At 38.1% G+C, this 23,210-nt stretch overlaps 2 protein-coding genes across 2 annotated transcripts in view; one reads left to right on the top strand and one right to left on the bottom strand.

Moving 5' to 3' along the window:
- klf1 (Kruppel like factor 1 (erythroid)) overlaps nt 1–23,210 on the bottom strand; it is a 251,904-nt gene that overhangs the window by 110,934 nt on the left and 117,760 nt on the right. The gene's annotated exons all lie outside the window — the stretch shown is intronic.
- odad3 (outer dynein arm docking complex subunit 3) lies at nt 9,136–22,249 on the top strand. Its single transcript, XM_062033001.1, has 14 exons — nt 9,136–9,313; nt 9,514–9,751; nt 9,817–9,938; nt 10,014–10,091; nt 11,762–11,935; nt 13,057–13,158; nt 15,139–15,264; nt 15,376–15,492; nt 15,556–15,705; nt 15,770–15,930; nt 19,451–19,607; nt 19,688–19,834; nt 21,504–21,591; nt 21,656–22,249. Exons 2-14 carry the CDS (start codon nt 9,679–9,681, stop codon nt 21,769–21,771), a joined length of 1,611 nt encoding a protein of 536 aa, XP_061888985.1. The 5' UTR covers nt 9,136–9,313; nt 9,514–9,678; the 3' UTR covers nt 21,772–22,249.

Raw genomic sequence — 23,210 nt, 5'->3', positions numbered from 1 at the left:
CTTAAACTTCTCTTTGACTTAAGTTCAAGACTTCTTCTGTGTGTTTGATATTGTCATTACTACCACAAGTGGTGGAAAAGTGAATTGCAACTACCATACCATACCATACCAACTTTATTCATAAAGCCCTTTAAAAACAACCACAGTTGAAAAACAAAGGGCTGTACACCACAAAGAAATAAAGGCAAAGGACAGACTAAAAAATAAAATTTAAAACAGAAGTAAAATACACATTAAAAAAGCAAATACAAAATTACCCTAAGAACAATTTTGTTAGATAAAAAGCAGTTAAAAGTTAAAAACAGTTAAAAAAGTTAAAAGTTAAAAACAGTTTTAAAGTCTCATGCTGGGTTAAAAGCCAGTGAATAAAAATGGGTTTTAAGAAGGGTCTTAAAAATAGCCAAAGAAGGGGCCTGTCTCACATGGAGTGGAAGATCATATCAGAGTTTGGGGCCCGCAACAGAGAAGGCTCTGTCCCCCCCTGAGCTTACGCTTGGATTTGGGTACCCCCAGGATCAGCTGATCAGCTGACCTGAGGGACCGGGTGGGGGCATAGAGGTGGAGCAGCTCAGAGAGGTAAGGTGGGGCAAGACCATGTAAGGATTTAAAAACAAGTAAGATAATTTTAAAATGGACTCTAAAAGACACAGGCAGCCAGTGGAGGGAGGCTAAAACAGGAGTAATGTGCTCTCAACTGGGTATGTGGGCCGCAGCTGAGAAACAGGTCTTTGTGGCGGCCCTCTAGGGCAGTGTTTTTCAACCACTGTGCCGTGAGATACAGTCTGGTGTGCCGTGGGAGATTATCTAATTTCACCTATTTGGGTTAAAATATTTTTTGCAAACCAGTAATTATAGTCTGCAAATGGTGTGTTGTTGAGTGTCGGTGCTGTCTAGAGCTCGGCAGAGTAACCGTGTAATACTCTTCCATATCAGTAGGTGGTAGCAGGTAGCTAATTGCTTTGTATATATGTCGGAAACAGCGGGAGGCAGCGTGCAGGTAAAAAGGTGTCTAATACTTAAACCAAAAATAAACAAAAGGTGAGTGCCCTGAAGAAAAGGCATTGAAGCTTAGGGAAGACTATGCAGAACGAAACTAAAACTGAACTGGCTACAAAGTAAACAAAAACAGAATGCTGGACGACAGCAAAAACTTACTGTGGAGCAAAGACGGCGTCCACAATGTACATCCGAACATGACGTGACAATCAACAATGTCCCCACAAAGAAAGATGAAAACAACTGAAATATTCTTGATTGCTAAAACAAAGTAGATGCGAGAAATATCGCTCAAAGGAAGACATGACACTGCTACAGGACAATACCAAAAAAAGACAAAAAGCCACCAAAATAGGAGCACAAGACAAGAACTAAAACACTACACACAGGAAAACAGCAAAAAACTGCAAATAAGTCAGGGGGTTATGTGACAGGTGGTGACAGTACACCTACTTTGAGACAAGAGCTATAGTGATGCATGCTTGGTTATGGTTTAAAGTCATATCCAACAATTGCAACGACAACTTTTTACTGTCAACTGAGTTTTGTTTTTTAATTTCTGCTGGTGGTGTGCCTCCGGATTTTTTCAATGAAAAAAAATGCACCTTGGCTCAAAAAAGGTTGAAAAACACTGCTCTAGGAGACATTTGCTGCCCAGCAATAGGCTCCGGTCTTAAGGTTAAGAAACACTGTTCTAGACTATAAATCATGTTTCTTACCTGGATAGTAAAATTATGTGGGCATGAACTGAGATGACAGCCAACTTAGACCCAGATAAGACGAAAAAGACCCGAAAAGTCGCTTTGTTTTATGCCCCTTTTTTCTTTGCAAGAATTGATTAATTCTTCATTTAAACGGGAATATATAAACATATACAACAAAATACATCGGCATCCCGGTGAAAGCAGGCATTGTACAGTAAGTGACGTTTATTTTTGTTTGTTGTCTCTAATGATGTCTGCAGTGAGTCGTAATCAGTGATGCTGTTAAAGGAAATAGTGAATGTTGTGATGCATTGGTCGAATGAATGTACCGCCGTATGCTTAAAATGAGCAAAATATGTAAATGTTAAATGTTATTATGAATGTGCCTGTTACTACATTACATATATACTTACAGCATGTATATAAAAACTTAATGGAGGTGTTTGGATTTTTTAAAAAACGCTTTATAGGCAAAATAGAGCGACTCACAGGCTCCATTGTAAGCTTTTAATTACTAGTTAGAATGCATAAAAAATGAAAAACATGTCTTCTAGTCTCATTATGAATGTGACTGATAGGCAACATTCCAAAAAAAGTGCATTCTTACACTTAGCATACAGACTTCACTTAAGTGAAACTCATGTTTCAAATATTTGCTTATGGGAGTGAGGTAACACGAATGTTGCACACTGACGAAGACCTTGTCGAAACCGGTCTGTTTTGGTAGCGCCTGTGCAGTTTATATTAAAATCATAAGAAGGACACGAGTGTTGCTGGCCTTGTTTGTTTTTTTCTTTTCTATTCTCACTTTTTGCCGTGCACCTCTTTATTTTTGTTTTATTACGTTTTTCTGGAGAGTGCGTGTTTTTCCTGTATTTTGTAACCCGAATGTTGTAACCCTAAGGACCACCTGTGCAACTTTCGCATGATTACCGTCACTGATATTTATTGTTCGAAAAGGCACTAAAAAGTTGTGTTTACATTCTTAACAACACATTTGGCTGGATGATGTTTTTTCCCACTGTTTACGACAATGTTCTATACATGTACTCTGTAAATGTTGTATCTTTTCTAGTGTCTATTATGTATTTTTAAATCTTACAAAGACACTTTCACCGTGTATTACCACTTACTTGCCTTGGTACGTTGCACTGGCGTTGAGCGCTGTGATTTGTGTCTCTGATGCAACCTTCGAGACCTTTTAGGCCAGGGAGGGCCAAACTTTCGGTCCCAAGCGCCAATGTGAAAATGTGCCAATTTAAAGCCTGAAAGACAAATAATGTAAATCAGTGATTTTCAAACTGTGGTATGGGCTCCATCCAGTGGTATGCCAAAGAACCACGTGATTAAAATACAGTGTTTTATACTTCTATATTCAAAGTAGGGCTGCAACTAACAACTAATTTGATAATCGATTAATCTGTCGATTATTACTTTGATTAATCGATTAACTCTGTCGATTATTAGTTTGATTAATCGATTAATAATCGGATAAAAGAGACACTACATTTCTATCCTTTCCAGTATTTTATTGAAAAAAAAACAGCATACTGGCACCATGCTTATTTTGATTATTGTTTCTCAGTTGTTTGTAATTGTTGTAGTTTATATATAAAGGTTTATAAAAAAAAATATTAAAAAAAAGTAGCCTATGCGCATAGCATAGATCCAACGAATCGATGACTAAATTAATCGCCAACTATTTTTATAATCGATTTTAATCGATTTAATCGATTAGTTGTTGCAGCCCTAATTCAAAGACAGTGTTACTGTTCAAACTGTGTAGTATTACATTGGCCAAAAATATTAAATATTATTTAAAATAAAACATCTGCCTTATTTTTAATGAACACTTAAGCCTACTACACTACTGTATTATAATGTTGGGATTGGATATTAATGTTGGTGAAATAAGTTTAAGAATCACTGATCTTAATGTCAGTAATAAAGTTCCTTTGATATCTGGCCACTCGTTAGTCTTGTGGACATGTTATCAGTCACTACGTTTCCAGGCACTAAATTAGTCTGACTTCTCAAATAGTACGGTTACTTGTACATGTGAAGTCCAAGTGTCCATGCACTTATAAGCCTGCTCAGTGGCCTTGTGGTTAGAGTGTCCGCCCTGAGATTGGTAGGTCGTGAGTTCAAACCCCGGCCGAGTCATACCAAAGACTATAAAAATTACCTCCCTGCTTGGCACTCTGCATCAAGGGTTGGAATTGGGGGGTTAAATCACCAAAATGATTCCCGAGTGCGGCCACCGCTGCTGCTCACTGCTCCCCTCACCTCCCAGGGGGTGGAACAAGGGGATGGGTCAAATGCAGAGGGTAATATCACCACCCTTAGTGTGTGTGTGACTATCAGTGGTACTTTAACTTTAATGCGACTATTGGCCATTCGCCATGTGCCTCCCATACACTGGGGGGCGCTAATTCCTTTTAGCGCGGTTAAATTAATTCCTTTTCCAGTTGCCCTATGATGTCACCCTATCGTCATCCTTACAACTTAACTGATGTGCGCTGTAATATTGGCACATATTACAAATATGACGTCTCTAATGGCTATGCTGATGTCAAATAGCAGACAGCATCAAGCAATGATCTTGGATTGCGCTACGAACATGACTCTATTACCAAGAAGGTATCGGGGCGGATGCAATGAAAGACCGGCAAATCATTTTCGGACGAAAATCATGGAAAGAAAACTTTTGAATGTGTTAAAGTTCATCCAAAAATCTTGATGGAAGGAGTTTTGAATCGGAAGGAAAAGACAGTTCGTGCCTCGACTGATATCCAGAGGAAGGTTGCTATTTTTCTGGACTATCTTGCCAGCTGTGTGGAATTTAATCAGTTTGGAGTGCACAAATGCAGCGTGAAGAGGTTTCTGTATACATTATTATTCATGCTTCTTTGTCTTTCATCTCATTCCTATTTTGTTCAGGAGTCCGAATTAAGCCGACATTCTACATTTCTTTAGCTACCTTCTTAAATAAATCTCAGTTAAAGTTAAAGTACCACGGATAGTCACACACACCCGAGGTGTGGTGAAATTACCCTCCGCGTTTGACCCATCCCCTTGTTCCACCCCCTGGGAGGTGAGGGGAGCAGTGAGCAGCAGCGGTAGCCGCGCTCGGGAATCATTTTGGTGATTCAACTCCCAATTCCAACCCTTGATGCTGAGTGCCAAGCAGGGAGGTAATGGGTCCCATTTTTTATAGTCTTTGGTATGACTCGGCCGGGGTTTGAACTCACGACCTACCGATCTCAGGGCGGACACTCTAACCACAAGGCCAATGCTTTTTTCCTAACATCGATGCACTTCAAAAGCAAAAAGTCTCCTCTTCATTACAATCGTTCCTATGTTTTTATTGAATGGTATCTGCTGAGGGTCCTTTCCTGCCGCATAATCCAGGTGTGTTATTCCGACTTTTCAAAAACCCGAACACGATCGGATTAAGGTGTTTCCATAGGTTTATTTAGAGCCCATCTATTAGAGACTAATTTAGTGCATGGACATGTACTGAGTTATAGTGCCAGCCTGAAAGAGGTTGGTATAAATATGTAAGATGGTAAAGCCAAATGAAAGGACTTGGTGGGCTCCACTTAGGGCACCTGTTTTGAAGTGTACTATACCCCAACCCTGTCTTTGCTCTATCTTAACTGTGCCCTTTTTTTCTTGAATTGCTGCACGATACTAACAAAGCCTTAAAATCTTGACTGCATCTTTTTGGTACTTTTTTTGCCACCTTGTAAAACATGTATACCGATTTTCCTCTGACATTTACTGATGTGTTGTATTTGGCCTAAATAAAGGTTGTGATTCTTCAAACGTGTGTTAGGAATAAACACGAGGCATGCTCTCCCTTGCAGTTTTACTTTTTCTTGTACAGTAATCCCTCGTTTATCGCTGTTCATTGGTTCTGGACATAACTGCGATAAATTAAGTTCCGCAAAGTAGCAATCAATGATTATAAATCAAAGATTTCTACCTTCTAAACACATTTTTTAACATTATAATAGCCCTCTTTTATTGCAATATAATAATGCTGTTTGGTCTCATATAATGGCCACTCTAGTATTGATATTTTTAGTTCCTTAAGCCATTTTTATGCTTGAAAATGCCACATTTTGGCCAGAGATGTTGTAGAATTTGCTTTTAAAAAAACAGAAAAATATATACAATGTTGGTGTAAATTACAAGAACTGTTGTGGAAAGTTGCCTCAAACTAGCATTTCTGTACAGGGACACTCCACCAAATCACCATTTGCTCTTAATTTAGACAAAATCCTCTCTTTTTAAATGTGATAATACATATTGAAGTATACTTAAAATGTGTATTGGCACATCTCTGGCAACTATTTCCTGCTAAGCCAAAGATAACTCAAAACAGGAGTGCATAGAATGAGCAAATATGGCCACATGGCATATTGATTTAACAATTTTTCGATTAGGACTACTGAGATTTTAAAATGTTGAATATACAGAACAATTATTGTGTAATGTTTTACATTTCTGCAATGAGGTGGCGACTTGTCCAGGGGTGTACCCCGCCTTCCACCCGAATGCAGCTGAGATAGGCTCCAGCAACCCCCGCGACCCCAAAAGGTAAAAAATGGATGGATGGATGGATGTTTTACATTTTTCAGAAGGGTAATGGATTCAGGGTAGCAGGAGTGAGTGAACAATCTAAACAGGACAGGCAAAAAAAATATTTTCCCCCAGTTATTAGGCTGAGACCCCAAACTACGGCCCGCGGGCCAGATACAGCCCGCCAGCGTCCAAAATCCAAAATTTTTACACGGGTAGTGCCGTGTAAAAAAAAAAAAAAAAAAAAAAAAAAAAACTTTTTTATAAAATGTTTTTTTTTTTTTAATCTATCCCAGGGGTCCTCAAACTCGGGTAGTCCCAAGTAAAAAAAATAAATAAAAATTTATAGTTTTTTTTAAAATTATGATGTTCAAAATCTATCCCAGGGGTCCCCAAATTACGTCCAAAATCCGGTCCGAGGTTAGTCCTGAGTAAAAAAAAATAGTTCTTTAAATTATAATTTTTTTAATCTATCCTTTTTAGCCCATTCATCAATCTATTTTGTACTTTACAAAGCACTTGTTTTTTTCAAGCTAGCTTAGCGGTTAGCTTAGCTATTAGTATCGCTGTTCATGGGTTACACTCTCTGTGTAACATGTTTAGCCTCGTCTTCCAGTGATAACACCTGATAATGATACTTAAAAAACTAAAAAAATGCAGTTAATTTCCCGTAATGAAGGTGATTATTATTAATTAATAATTTTATATATAATTTAATAATTAATTAATTAATTTGTGTATGGAAACACGTAATTAGCTGCTGGTTGCTTGTCAGTCGTGTGACCAAAAATAAATAGTCAGTCAGATGGGATCAGTGTTTGTGATCAGCATAAAAAGACATGAATCGGCAAAGGCTGATCATGTATTTTTCACAAAAATTGGCCAATAGCGATCAGCGGCCGATCAATGGTCACATCCAAAGTAAGTGGTCCAAGAAATTCTGTCTCGGTGGAAGTTGTGGAGGACAATGACGGAACAGTTCCATTATGTAACTGTAGAAAGGCCATACTTTCTACAAGTCATTTATATTAAATGTAGGCTGTTGACTATTGCACACATATGTGTGCTTTATTCAAATCATGATTGGTCTTAAAATCCAATGATGTCAAATTCAGCCTGAGATATCTTCCATGAAGTCTTTAACTCATGTTACGTAGAGACAATAAAGCTGTTTGTAATAGCTTTTCAAGGACTTTCCAAAGCAAATATGCAAACCGGCAAAGACAATGCCTTGAATTAACACACAGCCTCAAAACATTACCAATAAGTTGAGCACACAATTAAAAAATTGGATAAAACTTATTTATACACACTCGTGTTTACAATATACACATTCAGATCAAGTTCTGACTTGTTCATAAACCAATTCAAGTGGTTATCAATGAGAAATAACCTTGTTTTTTTGTCTTTTTCAATTTGCACACCGTTGTCTGATGCATTTGAACAGAGAAGAATGTTACAATTGCACAAACGTTTGCATCAAAAATGCAGCATTTTAAGTATGGAATGGACTTCCTTTTTTTCATGCAACTACACAGTACACACAGTGTCAATGTAATGCGATCCAGTGCCAGCAGGCACAAGACATTGACACAACGTTGATTATAAATACATGTCCTTTAAAACTGACTTTGAAACAACATTGCAAAATAGTTGTATTTGTAAATTGAGACAACGTTGTTGTCTAACTTTGGATCGACATTGTTGGTTGGAAAATGACATAATTTCAAAGGTCAAATCAACGTCACAACCTGACATTGAATAAACGTTGTCAAAAAGCATGTTGTTTCAACGTTATGGTTGAGTTGCTGAACGTCAGGACCTCATTCAACGAGTTCTCAACGTTGTTTCAATGTCTTGTCATGCCTGCTGGGGTATGAGTTTTATCAAATATTCGACCTAAACACAACAGTGACACCAAGTGGAATTAAAATATATTCCACAGCCCCAAACTTGTATTTACTTATTTTCTTGTTCATTCTTAATTAGTTTATTTATTTTCTTAATCTTATTTTGTGTTAAAAATAAATAAATAAAGACAGACACTTGAGATAATTTGATTTTTAATTTTTTTTAAACAAAGCTTTTCTTGTGGAATACCTGATGCAGCCCAGCGGCGCCCGGGTAAAATGAGTTTGAGAGCCCTGAATAAAACAGTTCGTTGGAAGTCAATACAGAATGAACAACACTGTTTCCTCAGACTGAGATTTAAACATTGTATCTGGCGAACTCTAGCGGTGAAATAAAGTAATGACATGTTAAAAAAACGGTCTACAATTACAGCGGAGTACAAAAACGTCGTTATATAAGGCTACATTTAACACACATATTGTAGACATTTTAACATGAATGGCAGTGCTATATTTGCAATGAACTCAAGTTTTAGTCCGGAACGCACATAATGCTGGACATGATCCTCATTAACTTCGCAGGCCCCATATAACCTGCTTAACAGGAAATGACGTCACAGACTACTTTGCCAAAATAACAACACAGGACCATTTAAAAACATGAAGGTAAAACTGAAACAGTAACAATAAAAATGTGTGCTGTCAAATGATTTTTTTTAAATCAGATCAATCACACTTGTGAATTTTTATCAATCACGATTAATCGTTGTAATTTACTTGCATCATTTGAATTCACTTTTTAAAAAGACGCAAATGTTTTGACACAAACGCAACTTCAATGTCAGAATGTCATGCACCGACATTTTAAGAATATTTTACTTAAATGCACGCCATTAATTTGCTCATACCGAAGTCCCGTCGGGGTTTATTTTGAAGTAAATTTTGCCAGAAAAGACAGCACACGCCAAACCTGAAGTGCTTCTAGTTCACGTTGTTGCAATCCAGTAATTATTTTAGGCGTTTTATTGTGGCACTTCCTGTAAAACCAGGAGTTTATTTTGAAAGACCCCGGCGTTAAAATTGATACATTATTTGTTGATAGCATTAATTAAAGGACGGCATAATGCAGATACAGAAATACGGTTACAGTCGAACATACGTGAACGTTTCAACAAGGTAAATTGTCTTTATGTGTTTGTGTTAATGTCTGAGATGGAATTGAAGTTGTATCTATTAACGGGACGGTTATCTTTTTGGAGCTAAGTGCTACAAGCTAACAGTACAGATACGGTGTAGGGACTCGCGTGTTTTATTTTTATTTCCTACTGTCAGTGTTGGTGTTATTGTAACATGGACGATTTTACCTGACATTTCAGACGATCCAACCAACTGCCGTGTCATCAAAGTCTTGTCATCAGAGGAAACACGAGGAGCCGAGGCTCGCTTTGAGTTGACTCGTTGCTAGGCAACCGTTGTCAGCCGTCAGGGATTGCCTTTTCGACCTCTCACTTTGCTCACTGTGAAGAGTAAAACTGGACAAAATGTTCGAATCGGAAAACAAACCGTCTACTTATGACCAAATAGCAGATCTGCAGCGTAAACTCCAACTTTTAGGTAAGTTTCCAGTCGTACACTTGGTTCCAGAGAAGTCTCCTGACTAATATGTTTGTCAACCACAGAGAGCGACAGGAACGCCTACTATGAGAACTCTCACTCGACCCTTGAGAAGAACCGCCAGGCCATCTTGCAGCTGAGGGAGGAGAACAGGGAGCTGCAGAAGAGCGTGACAGGTGCTGACACCGTGAGTACAAAAAGAAAACAGTGAAGTTGTTTGAACATTTCATTTTGAATCTAATCCCCCATGGTTATCTTTTAGGATGAACAACAATTCGTGCAGGCGGCCTTACATGGCCGAGGCGTGGAGAAGGACACGGGTCCTCCAATGTCCGGAAAGGTTGTATATGCATGCATTCTTTTGTTGTACAATAGCATGTCGGAAATATACTCACGTGCATTTTAAACAATTTTGTTTACGAAGGAATGCATCTTTGCCTATGATAATCCTGCTAAGATGGTGCCCTCCGTTATTGTTTCCTTGACAATAATAGTAACAAAATAACACGATAGTTGACAATCAATTCGGCCTGTATTGCTGGTTATTACAGCCAATCATAGCAATTTTCACATAACAGGCAAATATAGCCTCTCCCCCCTAGTGGCAAGACAGTGGATGACATCGTAGCTATCTGAGTCAATGTTAATTTATATGACATCATAGATCCACCATCTGTCTGAAAGTTGTAGAATTAAATAAAAAAATGTAAAACAATTAAAGCAGTGATTCCCAACCACTGTGCCGCAGCAAATTAGTGTACAGTGAGAAATCACCCGGGTGTGTCGCAAGAAATAATTCAATGTTACCTTACAGGCATAAAAATCTTTTCTTTTACTTTGTTTGTCTGCGAATGCAATTTTTGTGAAACACGTAAACAAATTCCTAGGAAATAAATAGTTAAGTATTCTTTTCTGTTCCAAATAACAATTTCAACATCAATAAAACAGAAAACTATAAACCATCCTATCCCATTTTCGACCAGGATTTGAACTCTGTGCTACTACTACACACTAAAAAATGCTGGGCTATTTTGATAACCCAATTTATGAGTTGCTAGTGTTGGGTTAAATTTTAGTTATTTTTACGAAGAGCAATCCATTTTTGGGGTTGCAGGGGTATTTTTTTAACTCAATTTCTGCATTTTCAATGAGTAACGCATTTTTGGGTAAAAGGCTTTTTTCAATAAAAAGTTCCTTTTTTCTTGAAGGGAATTTTATTATGGATTAATCTTATTAACTTTATTTACAATCACACATTTTATGTACATGAACATGTTTGAGCATGCTGTATAGAACTACTATGACCATTGTAAAAAATCTCACTCATATCTTGCTTTTGAGTATATTTTAATGGAATAAAAATATTTTTGATCAGTGGTTGGGAAGGAGTAGGACAAACCTGCAATAAAATTTATATTTTTTAACCAACTACTGGGTCAAGAAGCGCTAAATTGCGCAACCCAATAATTGGGTTGGGAATAACCCAACATTGTAGTGAGCATAACTCAGCGTTTGTGTTAAATAAATTAAACCCAATAGTTGGGTTATGAATCAACCAACATTGATTTAGCATAACTCAATGTTGTTCAACCCAACATAAAGTTCTCATAACTCAACTTTGTGGTTAAATACTTCAACGCAAAAGTTGGGTTGAAAAAATTAACCCAAAATGTTGAGTTAAAATAACTCAAATAAGGGGTATGTCCTTCTCTGAACCAGCAGTTGGGTTAAAATTGGGTTATTTTTTAAACCAACATTTTTTAGTGTGTATCTCTCACGAAAAGCACTAATGCCGCGCCACACAGGAGCTATGACAGGAGAAAATGTGTCATTATATTCTTATCAGTGGTGGAGCAGGAAGCAGCTAGAAAGACATGCAATAAAATTTCGGATGAAGCGCCCTGTCATTCATTAATCGTCATTTTACATACGCTTCCTCATGCAAAACACCATGACTCGATAATGTTTAGGAAACAACTGAGTTAGACTGTTCTCTGGTCTCCTTCTTAGGCCGCCTTAGCCAAACTGGAGCACCGGGTGGCGTCCAAAATAAAGCGTCTCAATGCTCTTAAGCACACCACTCTGACCCACCAGCGCCGCCTGGAAGACCTGAAGAGGGAGTGCCTCAGAATGGAGGCAGTGGGCTCTAATCTGGCAATGACTGAGAAGGAGGACATTACTTTGGTAATCACTTAAAACTATGTACAGTAGCTAAGAGTGGCATGTGACTAGTTTTGTTTACGCTGTCATTATGGCAGGCGAAACATTAGCTAAAATGAATGTTACCAACATCTTTGAGCCTTCAGATTTTACTGCACATTTTAATCACACATTGATTGATACAACACAAAACCTAATAGGTTAAACATAACCAATCTGTATAGTATATGCTTATGGGGTGTCCTGATCCGACATTGATTGACCATATACTAGAGGTGTCTCGATCTGATACGGAAATCGGTCCAATACCAGCAAAAATCTGATGTCAGGTTGCGTGTAAATTCTCTAATATACAGTAAGCTTTGATACAAGCAATACTTGTGCAAAGATAGACAGCCATTTAACATCCACATGTCCCCCAATAAGCACACACGGTTGGTCTTTTTTTCTATTTTACTGGTCATTTACAAAAGGTTAACATGGTAGGCTACACACAAGCTAGCAGCTACACAACAGCCAAGCACACAATAACACACAAGCGAGACACATAATACGTGTAATGAACAATATTGTGGTCTAAAACACCACGTTTGTCAGTATAAACAAGTATCAAATAGTTATAGTTGCATTGTACTTAAACATACAAAGTGTCCAAGGCAGAAGTGTACAGTATTAGACAGCATCCAGTAATAAACGTGTCCGCATCATTCCACTTACTGCGTCATGAGCTTAACTTAATGAATTATTTTGGTCAAGGTGTCACCAAAAAACAAATCACCACTCCACTTGAACTCAATGACAAATAAGCCCATTCTAGTCTGTAAATAAGAATAAGCCATGATTGTTCTCTGTTTGAGCAATTTCCCTTGATCATGCCTTTCCTAACCTTCCACATGACAAAATCGCTAAAATACCGGTATTGTCGGAAGTAAAAAAATGTTAATCAAGGACACCCCTAACTTACGGTATACTAATATTCAATACATTATAACAATAGTTGACTGTGTGTTTATGGGTGAACAATGCTTCTGCCATTGAATCTAGTGAAATTGTTTGAGAAAAAGTACATTCCATGTTCATTGTTTGAAAAAACATTAAGTATTTAACACCTTGTCATGCGCACGTTCACTTCCTTGTATCTGCAGAAGTTGAGGTCGCTACAGAACTGCCTGGAGAAGAACCAGCTCAAATGCAAGGAAGGTGCCAACATCATGACTAACTATCTGAAACTTAAACGCCACTTGCAGGTTAGTTGTGGTGACCCTGGATATCGCATGAGCACAGTAGTGAAACTTCAGGTTTAAATGCCAACATAGCCCCTCATACTGCAAAAACTACAATTCAAAGACCATTTAATACCTGAACATTTTTTTAAAAAATTTGCATATTGACCCAAACACTACCATTTTTGGAAAAGTATTTTCCCCAAAAAAAACAAAAAACAATTATACAGGGTGATTAAAAAAAATACACCAAAAGTATTACTCGATATTTCAAAAATTAAAAATAGGAGACCTAGCTTGAACACATGTTGCACATAACTTTGAGTATTTATTTAATACTTTACAAGTTTTCACCAAATTATGTTATAAAAGCAAACATCACCATTCATTTGCATTTGTATTCGAAAACTTAAGCACACATATCGCCGTCTGTTAAGGAGTCGCCATTTTGAGGGTAAATAAACACGTGGTTCTTCCTACAATTGAACAGCGCCAAAAGGATTACATGACCACAATGTTTTGTATTGTAATACAATAAAACTTGGGTAACTCCTATATCAAATTACCATTGATTCAGTCTATTACAATGCTTGAAACTAAATACATGCATGATGATTTTGGCATATTGTTTTTTAATCACCTTGTACATTTGTTTGATTATAGAGCACAGTTGTTTGTTGACTCTGCTTCGTTGCTCGTCATTATCTTTAAATTACTGTAAGCACACCTATTTATAAGCCACAGCCACCTAATTTTTGGGCAAATTAATTTTTTGCATATGTATATTAATAATAATAATAATAATAATGGATTAGATTTTATATCGCGCTTTTCTATTGTTAGATACTCAAAGCGCTCACAGAGAAGTGGGAACCCATCATTCATTCACACCTGGTGGTGGTAAGCTACATTTGTAGCCACAGCTGCCTTTGGGTAGCTTGACGGAAGCGAGGCTGCCAGTTTGCACCTACGGCCCCTCCGACCACCACCTATCATTCATTCATTCATTCACCAGTGTGAGCGGCACGAAGGGGAAGGGTGAAGTGTCCTGCCCAAGGACACAACGGCAGGGATTTGGATTTCAAGAGGCGGGGAGCGAACCTGCAACCCTCAGGTTTCTGGCACGGCCGCTCTAACCACTACGCCATACCGCAAATCTACACATTGAAACATGAAATATTTACACCGGTGTTTGTGTTGTTCACAAGTTGAAAAAATGCCTACCAGAGAGTGTCTAAATCGTTGTCTTACTGCGTGCTGGAGCCGCTGGGATCATCTTCTTTATGTCAGAGTTGAGGGGACTCGAGACTGCTTCGTCCAGCGTTTTCTCAGCCTCTTTTTCGTTTTCACTTTCATCTTGAGGAGGGATGCCTCTTGGCTTGTGCTTTCTTGGTTGTACATTTCCTTTTTCGGGTTAATCGCTTTCGGCTTTGGGATGGCGTCATGGATATTTACATGTGTTTTGATGAGGGTGAGTGCATAATGCGCTAAATGGCTGACTCAATGATCGTGTAAGTGCGTTTGATTTAATGTGGCGAGGCGGCGTGTGAAATTAGCCTCAGCATTGTATAAAGCGCAGGGTTCAAAGTGCGGGAAAAAGTAGTGGCTTATAAACAGGAAATTACCGGGAGCATCATCAATCCTTTAGTTTCTGCGAACATACCCAACTTTCTCTGCACTTTTTCGTGCCGTTGCATCTCTACAAGCAAAGAAGTCATGTGGCGCTACCTGCTGATTTGCATGTATAAATCTCTCGACACCGAATATAAGATGACATTTTTGGCTGGGGCAAAATAACGAACTTATATTGGGATCAATATCGTAATAATTTTTTAAGTATGCAATACTGTGTAGAAATAATTGGTCATATTAATTTGTATTATGTTTGTTTTTGTTTTGCAAAAGTTTCAAGTTTTGCAGTGCAGTAACTCCTTACTTTCTTAATATCCTTTTTTGTTTCTGCGACCATACTTTGTCCTCTCTATCTCGCCCATCTTCTGGCAGGAGGAGAGTCTGACCTTCCAGGGTCAGATAGACAGTCTGGAAGCAGAAATTATGAAGTTCAAGAGGGAACTTCAGGATGTGCAAGAAATGAACAGTAAAGCCCAGATGTCGAAAGAAACTGCTATTGTAAATTGTGACTTATTTTCTTTATTTTTTCCCAATAAATGCACTGTAATACCTTGCATTATGAATTAAGATGCTATGTCATCACTAATTCCGTTTTTTTCATCCTCCCAGGCCGAGTTACAGCAGCAGGAGGAACTGTTCTATAAGGAGCACCAAGAAAAAGATTATCTTTTAGCCATCTACAGAAAAAGGGTGCAGGAGATCAGGGCCCGGGCTGAAAAGTTAGATGTGAGTTAGGCGTAATAGTGTGTCCATTGCAGAAGAGCTTATGTTTGACAATCTGACCTCCAGGCCCAGAGGAAAATCGTACAAGAGGATGAGCTGAACAACGAGGCCGACTGCAGCACCGCCAAAATGGCCGCCGAATTGGACAAGAACATCAGCATTTTTGAGGCGACCCTCCGAAGGATGAAAGACGCCACCGGTTACACAAATACAGAGGTGCCAATGTTGATTGAGGAGAATTCATTCTTCGTGTCTGACTTTGATAGTTCTGTTTGTTTAGGAGGTGATGGATCGTTACATTGCCCAGCAGAAGACTCACCAACATCTCCAGGATCTCAAAGCAGAGAATGAGTATGTTATACTGCAGTTTAAGGAGCGCAAGGACGACCTGAAGCAACAGTTTGAGGACATAAAGTATTCGGGAGAAACGCAACTGTCCAGGTGGGGAGGCCTAATGCAATAAGAATGAAAAAATATATTACACCGTTTAATATAGTCATTGTTTTTATACTGTTTGTGTGCCAAATGTATAGTTTTCACTTTTAACGCTTCTCAAATGGTAAGGTTGTGCTGATGCCATAATATTAGGTACACCTGCATCCTTTGCTTGTTCTGCACGATACTGAGGGATTGTTGGAATATATATTTGGTTACATACCGGTAATTCAGCTATCAGAGGGACAACGTATTAGAAAAGTATGATGCATTGCACGTTACAACATATTGGTAAATAAGAACTAGGGGTGTCCCGATTCGGTATTGAGATCGGATATCAGTCCGATACCAGCAAAAAAAAACACAACTATCGAGCGATATTGGCTTACATCTAAAATCTCTGATAAGCTGTGATACAAGCAGTCCTGCAGCGTGTTTACTTGTGCAAAGCTGGACAGCCAGTTAACATTTAAATGTCCTCCAATAGGCACACAATGCTGGTCTTGTATTTTAGTGAACTCATTTGTAAAAAGGTAAACATGGTGGGTTATAGGCTACTTTGAGCTAGCAGCTACACAACAGCTCAAAACACAATACCACACAAGCTAGATATACGTAATAAGTGTCCTTAATTACTGTAAATAATATTGCAGTCTAAAAAAACACATTTGTCAATATCAAGAAGTATCAATAATAATTGTATATTACTTAACACAGTAATACAAAGTACAAACTTGTCCGTACCATCCACTTAGTGAGTCATAAGTTCAACTTAATAAATATTTGTGGCTACTTGGTGTCACCAAAAAACAAATCACCACTCCACTTGAACTTAATGACAAAATAAGTCCATTCTAGACCGGTAAATGATAAATAGGTTAGTGTTTTCATACCCACCAGTGTTCTCTGTTTGAGCAATTTCACTTATCAAGCCTTTACCAACCTTCCACACAATAAAATCCCTACAATATCGGTATTGTGTCAGAAATAAGTTGTATTAAGGACAGTTCTAATTTAGACTAATATTTAGAGGCTTATTAGAAAGTATCCAGTAACAAACGTATCCGTAATTTTCTGCGTCATGCGCTCAATTTAATGATTTATTGTGACGACATGGTGTCGCCAAAAAATCTGTCATTAGCAATGTTACCTCTACGGTGAGCAGTGCACAACTGCACACAGCAAATGCATGCTACACACAAAATAAAACCCAACCAAAACTCTAAACAAAATAAACACATCATTTATTCTGAACAATTTTGCAATGCAACTCTGTGAGTGACAGGTGAAAACAAGACAACAAATAAAACAATGTTTGTCAACACTTCCATTATTGTAACATCTGTTGAGATGTTTTAAGGAGGACACGAGGTCCATTGATTACTTTATTGATCAAAATTGTCATCCGTAACCGCACCAAAAAAACATCAGCAAAAAACTACTATCTAGTAAAACTTGTTGATTTTCTGCCGTACAAACAACGGCGAAACCAACTCTGTTACCTTTCGTGTCAACAGCAGTCTCTCTCTCACTTGCCAGCAGATAGACTCATTAGAAGTCAGCCACTGATGTGTTAAAGCCACACAGAAAGTCGGACAATGCCAACACCACACATAAACTGTAAATGCCAGGTCTGTCACTATGATGCAGCTCACACGCAGCCAATCAATATCATTAACAGTGTGTTATGAAGTGCGGGTTGCTGTTTTGCTAGTGAGCTTATAGCTAACAGTCCAGCAGAGTTGAGAGGTAAATGCTAATAACTCTTATTATGGGGAAACAAGTACTCTAGTCTATAACCACACTTGCCAATCAGATGTGTGTTTATTCTACTGTCATTATTAAGAATGTTAATTTATGGATATTAATGTTAATTTATGGATATTAATTGTGAAATGCTGTTACTAGATTACAGAAATGCTGATAAAAACTAATGATATATTTTACAGACAAAGCTACAGCCAGGAATGTAAACTTTATCCCATGCGTGTGCTACAGAAACACATCTCATTGTGCAACATGTGAATGTTTTAAGGGAAACTAAATGTGACCTCTGAAAGGGGTACAAATTCCTAAGCAGGACCCCCACCCAGACATACAATACTAATACATAGCTCATGAACAACAAGCTTTTCTTGTTATTTTCATTGAAAGTGTGCCAAATCATTTATATTAGAAAATAATCTAACAAAGACATGCACCTGGGGATAGGTTGATTGGCAACACTAAATTGGCCCTAGTGTGTGAATGTGAGTGTGAATGTTGTCCGTCTATCTGTGTTGGCCCTGCGATGAGGTGGCGACTTGTCCAGGGTGTACCCCGCCTTCCGCCCGATTGTAGCTGAGATAGGCTCCAGCGCCCCCCGCAACCCCGAAGGGAATAAGCAGTAGAAAATGGATGGAATAATCTAACAAAAATGACTTCTGCCATTTGATTATAATAAGACATTTAACTTGTTATGGAGTCAGGTTTGGGACAGGTATGCTGCTGGTGAGGCCACAATGTGCAAGTCTAATGTTGCTCACATGTGGTCCACTGAATGCTCAGGGAGTTTGCACAAAATTTGAGGGAACAAATCAAATGCACCCGGTCATCCAGGGGTGGGGAATACCCACATCTGTGATTTCTCCCAAGGTTTCTCTTTGTCCCATTCGGTTGAGTATTTTCTTTCCCAGATGTGGGTCTTTGTGGCTTGTGAAGCCCTTTGAGGCACTTCTGATTAGTCAATACATACTATATCAATACATTTTGATTGATTGATACTATGATTTCTGCTGATATCATATGGGATTGATATCGGTATCCAGGGCTCCAATACCATATTTTTCGGACTATAAGTCGCAGTTTTTTTCATAGTTTGGCCGGGGGTGCGACTAATAATCAGGAGCGACTTATGTGTGAAATTATTTACACATTACCGTAAAATATCAAATAACATTATTTAGCTCATTCACGTAAGAGACTAGACGTATAAGATTTAATCGGATTAAGCGATTAGGAGTGACAGATTGTTTGGTAAACGTATAGCATGTTCTAAATGTTATAGTTATTTGAATGACTCTTACCATAATATGTTACATTAACATACCAGGCACGTTCTCAGTTGGTTATTTATGCGTCATATAACGTACACTTATTCAGCCTGTTGTTCACTATTCTTTATTTATTTTAAATTGCCTTTCAAATGTCTATTCTTGGTGTTGGGTTTTATCAAATAAATTTCCCCCAAAAATGCGACTTATACTCCAGTGCGACTTATATATGTTTTTTTCCTTCTTTATTATGCATTTTTGACCGGTGCGACTTATACTCCGAAAAATACGGTAATCGGGATTGTATTGGGAAAGTTGTATCGGGACACCCCTGATAAGAACTGCTGTTATGGTTTGTATTAGGTGCTATTGTGGCCGGTGGGTGTTTATTTAATTGTCCTTCTTCCATCCAGAGAATGCCCTCCCACACTCACATACATTGAGGTGTGCAGGTACACCTTCATTGAAAGTCAATTCATGTTCTCCTTTTGTAGTGAGCAGAAGATGCTGGAGGAGTGTGAGCAGGGTTTGCTGGCTAAACAGCAGAGCTGTGAAATAGCCAAGGAGCGCCTGGCTTCTCTGGTTAAAACGCTAAGTACTATCCAAGCTGGAGTGGAACACCTCGCAGAAAGACTTGACCACATCTCCCTGGTAAAAACAAACAACATTATAAAACGTTGTGGACCGTAAGAACAATAACAATTCTATTATGGATTTTCCTGTCCTTGAAGAATGAGACGCCGTCAAAAGTGTCTCCAAACTCAGATGAGTTTGTGGTGGAGCTGCTGACCCAGTGTCAGCTAAAGTTGCAGTTACTGCAAGATAGGCTACATGGAAAAGACCTAAACGAGATTGCGAAAGACATGGAGGAAGAGGAGGTGAGAAACACGTGTTTGGGATGGCGTGGCAAATGTTGGCCACTTTGAAATTGTCCATTAAGGGGCTGATCTAAAAGTTGGCGTGTGTTAAAACGTGCGCAAACTTGATAGCAAACTCAAACTTAATCTACTAAACTCTAAACCAGTGTTTCTTGAGCATAGGGTTGGGCCACGAACGCTCTCTAGAGGGCTGCCAAAAATATCTGTTTCTCGTATGGTGGACCACAGCAGTCCTCTGTTGTAATACACTTTTCCACCACTTGTGGCAGTAATGACAATCTCAAACAAACAGAAGAAGCCTGGACTTTAAGTCAGCGGGAAGTTTCCGAAGCACAAACATTATGACCAAAGTAGTGAAGCTGTATTTTTATTTGCACTTTCGTTTTATTGACAGTTTGGTAAGAAACATTCATTATTTATTTATTTTAGCACAATATAATTGTATGTAAAATAATTTTCCGTCCTTTTATTATGCAGTATATTTGGTTAGTACTTAGTTTTATAATCAGCCTGACCTAAACCTAATGTTTATGTGTTAAATAAATAATAATCTTTGTGATTCACACATGCTTTAATTTCATTTGACAAAGTTGTAAACTGTAAATAGGTTAGATATAATGGTTAAATATGATTTAAATCAAGAGTAAGATTACTAGTTCAGTAATAATATTTGAGTGGGCTACGGGCCCCTTTGTAGTTGAAAAGTTGGGCCCTGTTAAGAACCTCTGCTTTAAGCTACTAAGGATTGTGTGTCTTAAATGACCAAACTCAAGAGCGCTATTCGTTTGGAAAATTCTGATGGGGAGAAGATTATTATTATTATTTAGCACTCACAATGTGATCTATCAAGCCTGAAACTGTTCAGCGGCTTCTGTTTTGCGTCTATATTTAGCACGTCTGCAAAGTCCATGCAAACTGGTGCAGTTACGCGCAAATCTGCGAAAGGAGGCGATCGTGCTGCAAAGACACACAATTGACAGAATACACCATACGTGTGCGGGTCAACATTTGTACTGTCAGTATTAAACATTTTAGCCATATCATCTATTCTATTAGTAATTATTATACATTGTATATATTATATAAACATATAATATATCAGTATATAGCGTATACCGTATATATAATATGTAAATATTACATATATGTTATATTTCATATTGCTACTACGGTACATTTTTTGTCTACTTTATACCTGCATTATACTTTCCATCTTTTGTAACTGAGCTACTGTGTGGAACAATTTCCCTTGTGGATCAATAAAGTTTGTCTAAGTGTAAGTCTATTCAACAATATAATTTTTTACCTACTGGGTGACTTAAGGGGCTGATTAAAACAGGTTTAGTTGAATGGTTTTGGTGTCTGCTTGTTCTTTTAAGGATGTTTATTTTTATTTAACTTATTATTTATCTATTATTAAAAAACAATCTTGCAATATTAATTTTCTTGTGTCTAAGTCATTCCAGGCGCACCAATGGCGTGCTAAAAACAGGCTGTCACGTCTAGATGTAACTTCTATATTTCCCATAAAAGTTGGTTCTTTGTCTTGTAACTTGCCTGTGCTATATAAATAATGTTAGATTAATTGATTGATTTACAAAAATGTAAAGTAAAACCACACTTTTCACCACGTTGCACTCAAAGTTTCTTCTTGTGTCTTTGTATTTAGTTCTACTTCATGATTGAGAAACAACTGCCTACTTACAACAAACGAGTCACAGTAACTGAGGACCAAGAGATGAGCCTCGACAATAATGGTGAGTATTGTACAAACACGCACGCACACACACACTTATCTCTAACTTCCAATGTTTGTTTCAGACGATGAAAGCGAAGAGGACGATGGTGTCCTCACACGAGAGGCACTGAAACGTCGCTCGCAGGCTATGATTGACGCCATGTCCAACAAGAAGTCTTGGAAGTTGAAAAAGAAGTGATGAGATTCTGAAAGGACAGACAGAGTGAGATCTAAAGACAATAGACCATCTTTTTCTGCTGAATTATTACCTAACACTAGGGCTGCCACTAACAACTATTTTGATAGTTGACTAGCCACTGACTAAAGGATTACCGTACATACCGGACTACTTATTAAACAGTGTGGCTAATATATGGATGTTTTTTTTTCGGTAACGGCCATAATGCTTTGTATTCATCAAATAGTTATCATATTACACCGACAGGCATTGAAAAAGTGTGTTATTGTTTGTACTGTGGCGCCATCTTTTGGACGAGTCGTTCACTGCAGGTGCTGCGGGTTGAAAATGTACTTCCTGTTTCGTGCCTCGAACCGGAAGTATAACCGTCCATAGCGTATCTGCTCGAAAGGATTCTTCATTCATCACTCCAGGCAACATTTGTACGTTTTACAATATAACTAAAACAATCTATACCTACTAAACCGTCCTTTGTGTGATGTCTGGGGGAGTGTTTTCGTGCATATTCTGTACGTGCTATTGAATCTAATCAAGCTAGCCCAGCAGGCACAAGACATTGATACAACAGTGATTATACATACATGTATTTTAAAACTGACTTTGGAACAACATTTGTAAATTGATCTCCAATGTTGGATCCAGGTTGCTGGTTGGGAAATGACCAAATTTCCAAAGATCAAATCAACATCACAACCTGACATTGAATAACATTGTCAAAAAGCATGTGGTTTCAACGTTGTATTTGTGTTGTAGAATATTGGTTGGGAAATGACCAAAATTAAATGGTCAAGTCAATGTCAGAACCCAAAATTGATTAAACGTTGTCAAAAAGCATTTTGTTTTAACATTATATTTGAGTTGCTCAATGTCAGGACCTAATTCAAGTTCTCAATGTTTTAATGTCTTGTGCCTGCTGCTAGCATCGTTATTCGCATTAGCGGATAAGCTAACACGTTTACAACTGTCTGTGTTGGTATATTATTAACTTACAATGGCATTGTGTTTGTATTGTTACAGTTTCAAATTCCCCAAAAGGTCACTGGAGTATTGTTACAGTTTCAAATTCCCCAAAAGGTCACTGTGGAGTTATTGAGTCTGTTTAGCTGATTGGAGAGCTAGCTTCCGCAGCTAGTGGGTCCGCAAAGATGATTTGTGTTTTGTTTGATCAGCCGTTTTACTGTGGTTTTAGGCACCGTTTGGAAAAAATTAAGGAATATATATAAGCATTTACAAAATGTACATATCTGCGGCTTATAGTCCGGTGAGGCTAATATATGTAAAACTATTTTTTTATTCTAAAATTTGGTGGGTGGGGCCTTAAATACCGGTGCACTCTATAGCCGGGAAAATACAGCAGTCGACTAATTGGGTCATGAAGTGTACACTTATTGAGTGCCTCTAATTTAGCCATCAGCTTGAGATATTTTTTAGCCATGAAC

This window comes from Entelurus aequoreus, linkage group LG22 (assembly GCF_033978785.1).
Source record: "Entelurus aequoreus isolate RoL-2023_Sb linkage group LG22, RoL_Eaeq_v1.1, whole genome shotgun sequence".
Classification (NCBI taxonomy): Eukaryota; Metazoa; Chordata; class Actinopteri; order Syngnathiformes; family Syngnathidae; genus Entelurus; species Entelurus aequoreus.
This window is presented reverse-complemented; position numbering and strand designations above follow the sequence as displayed.

Excerpts from the sequence above, each read along its gene's own strand:
- odad3 (XM_062033001.1), top strand. The coding sequence starts at position 9,679 with ATGTTCGAATCGGAAAACAAACCGTCTACTTATGACCAAATAGCAGAT. Across the intron at positions 11,936-13,056 it reads AGAAGGAGGACATTACTTTG|AAGTTGAGGTCGCTACAGAA; the intron begins GTAATCACTTAA and ends TTGTATCTGCAG. Across the intron at positions 15,706-15,769 it reads CCGGTTACACAAATACAGAG|GAGGTGATGGATCGTTACAT; the intron begins GTGCCAATGTTG and ends CTGTTTGTTTAG.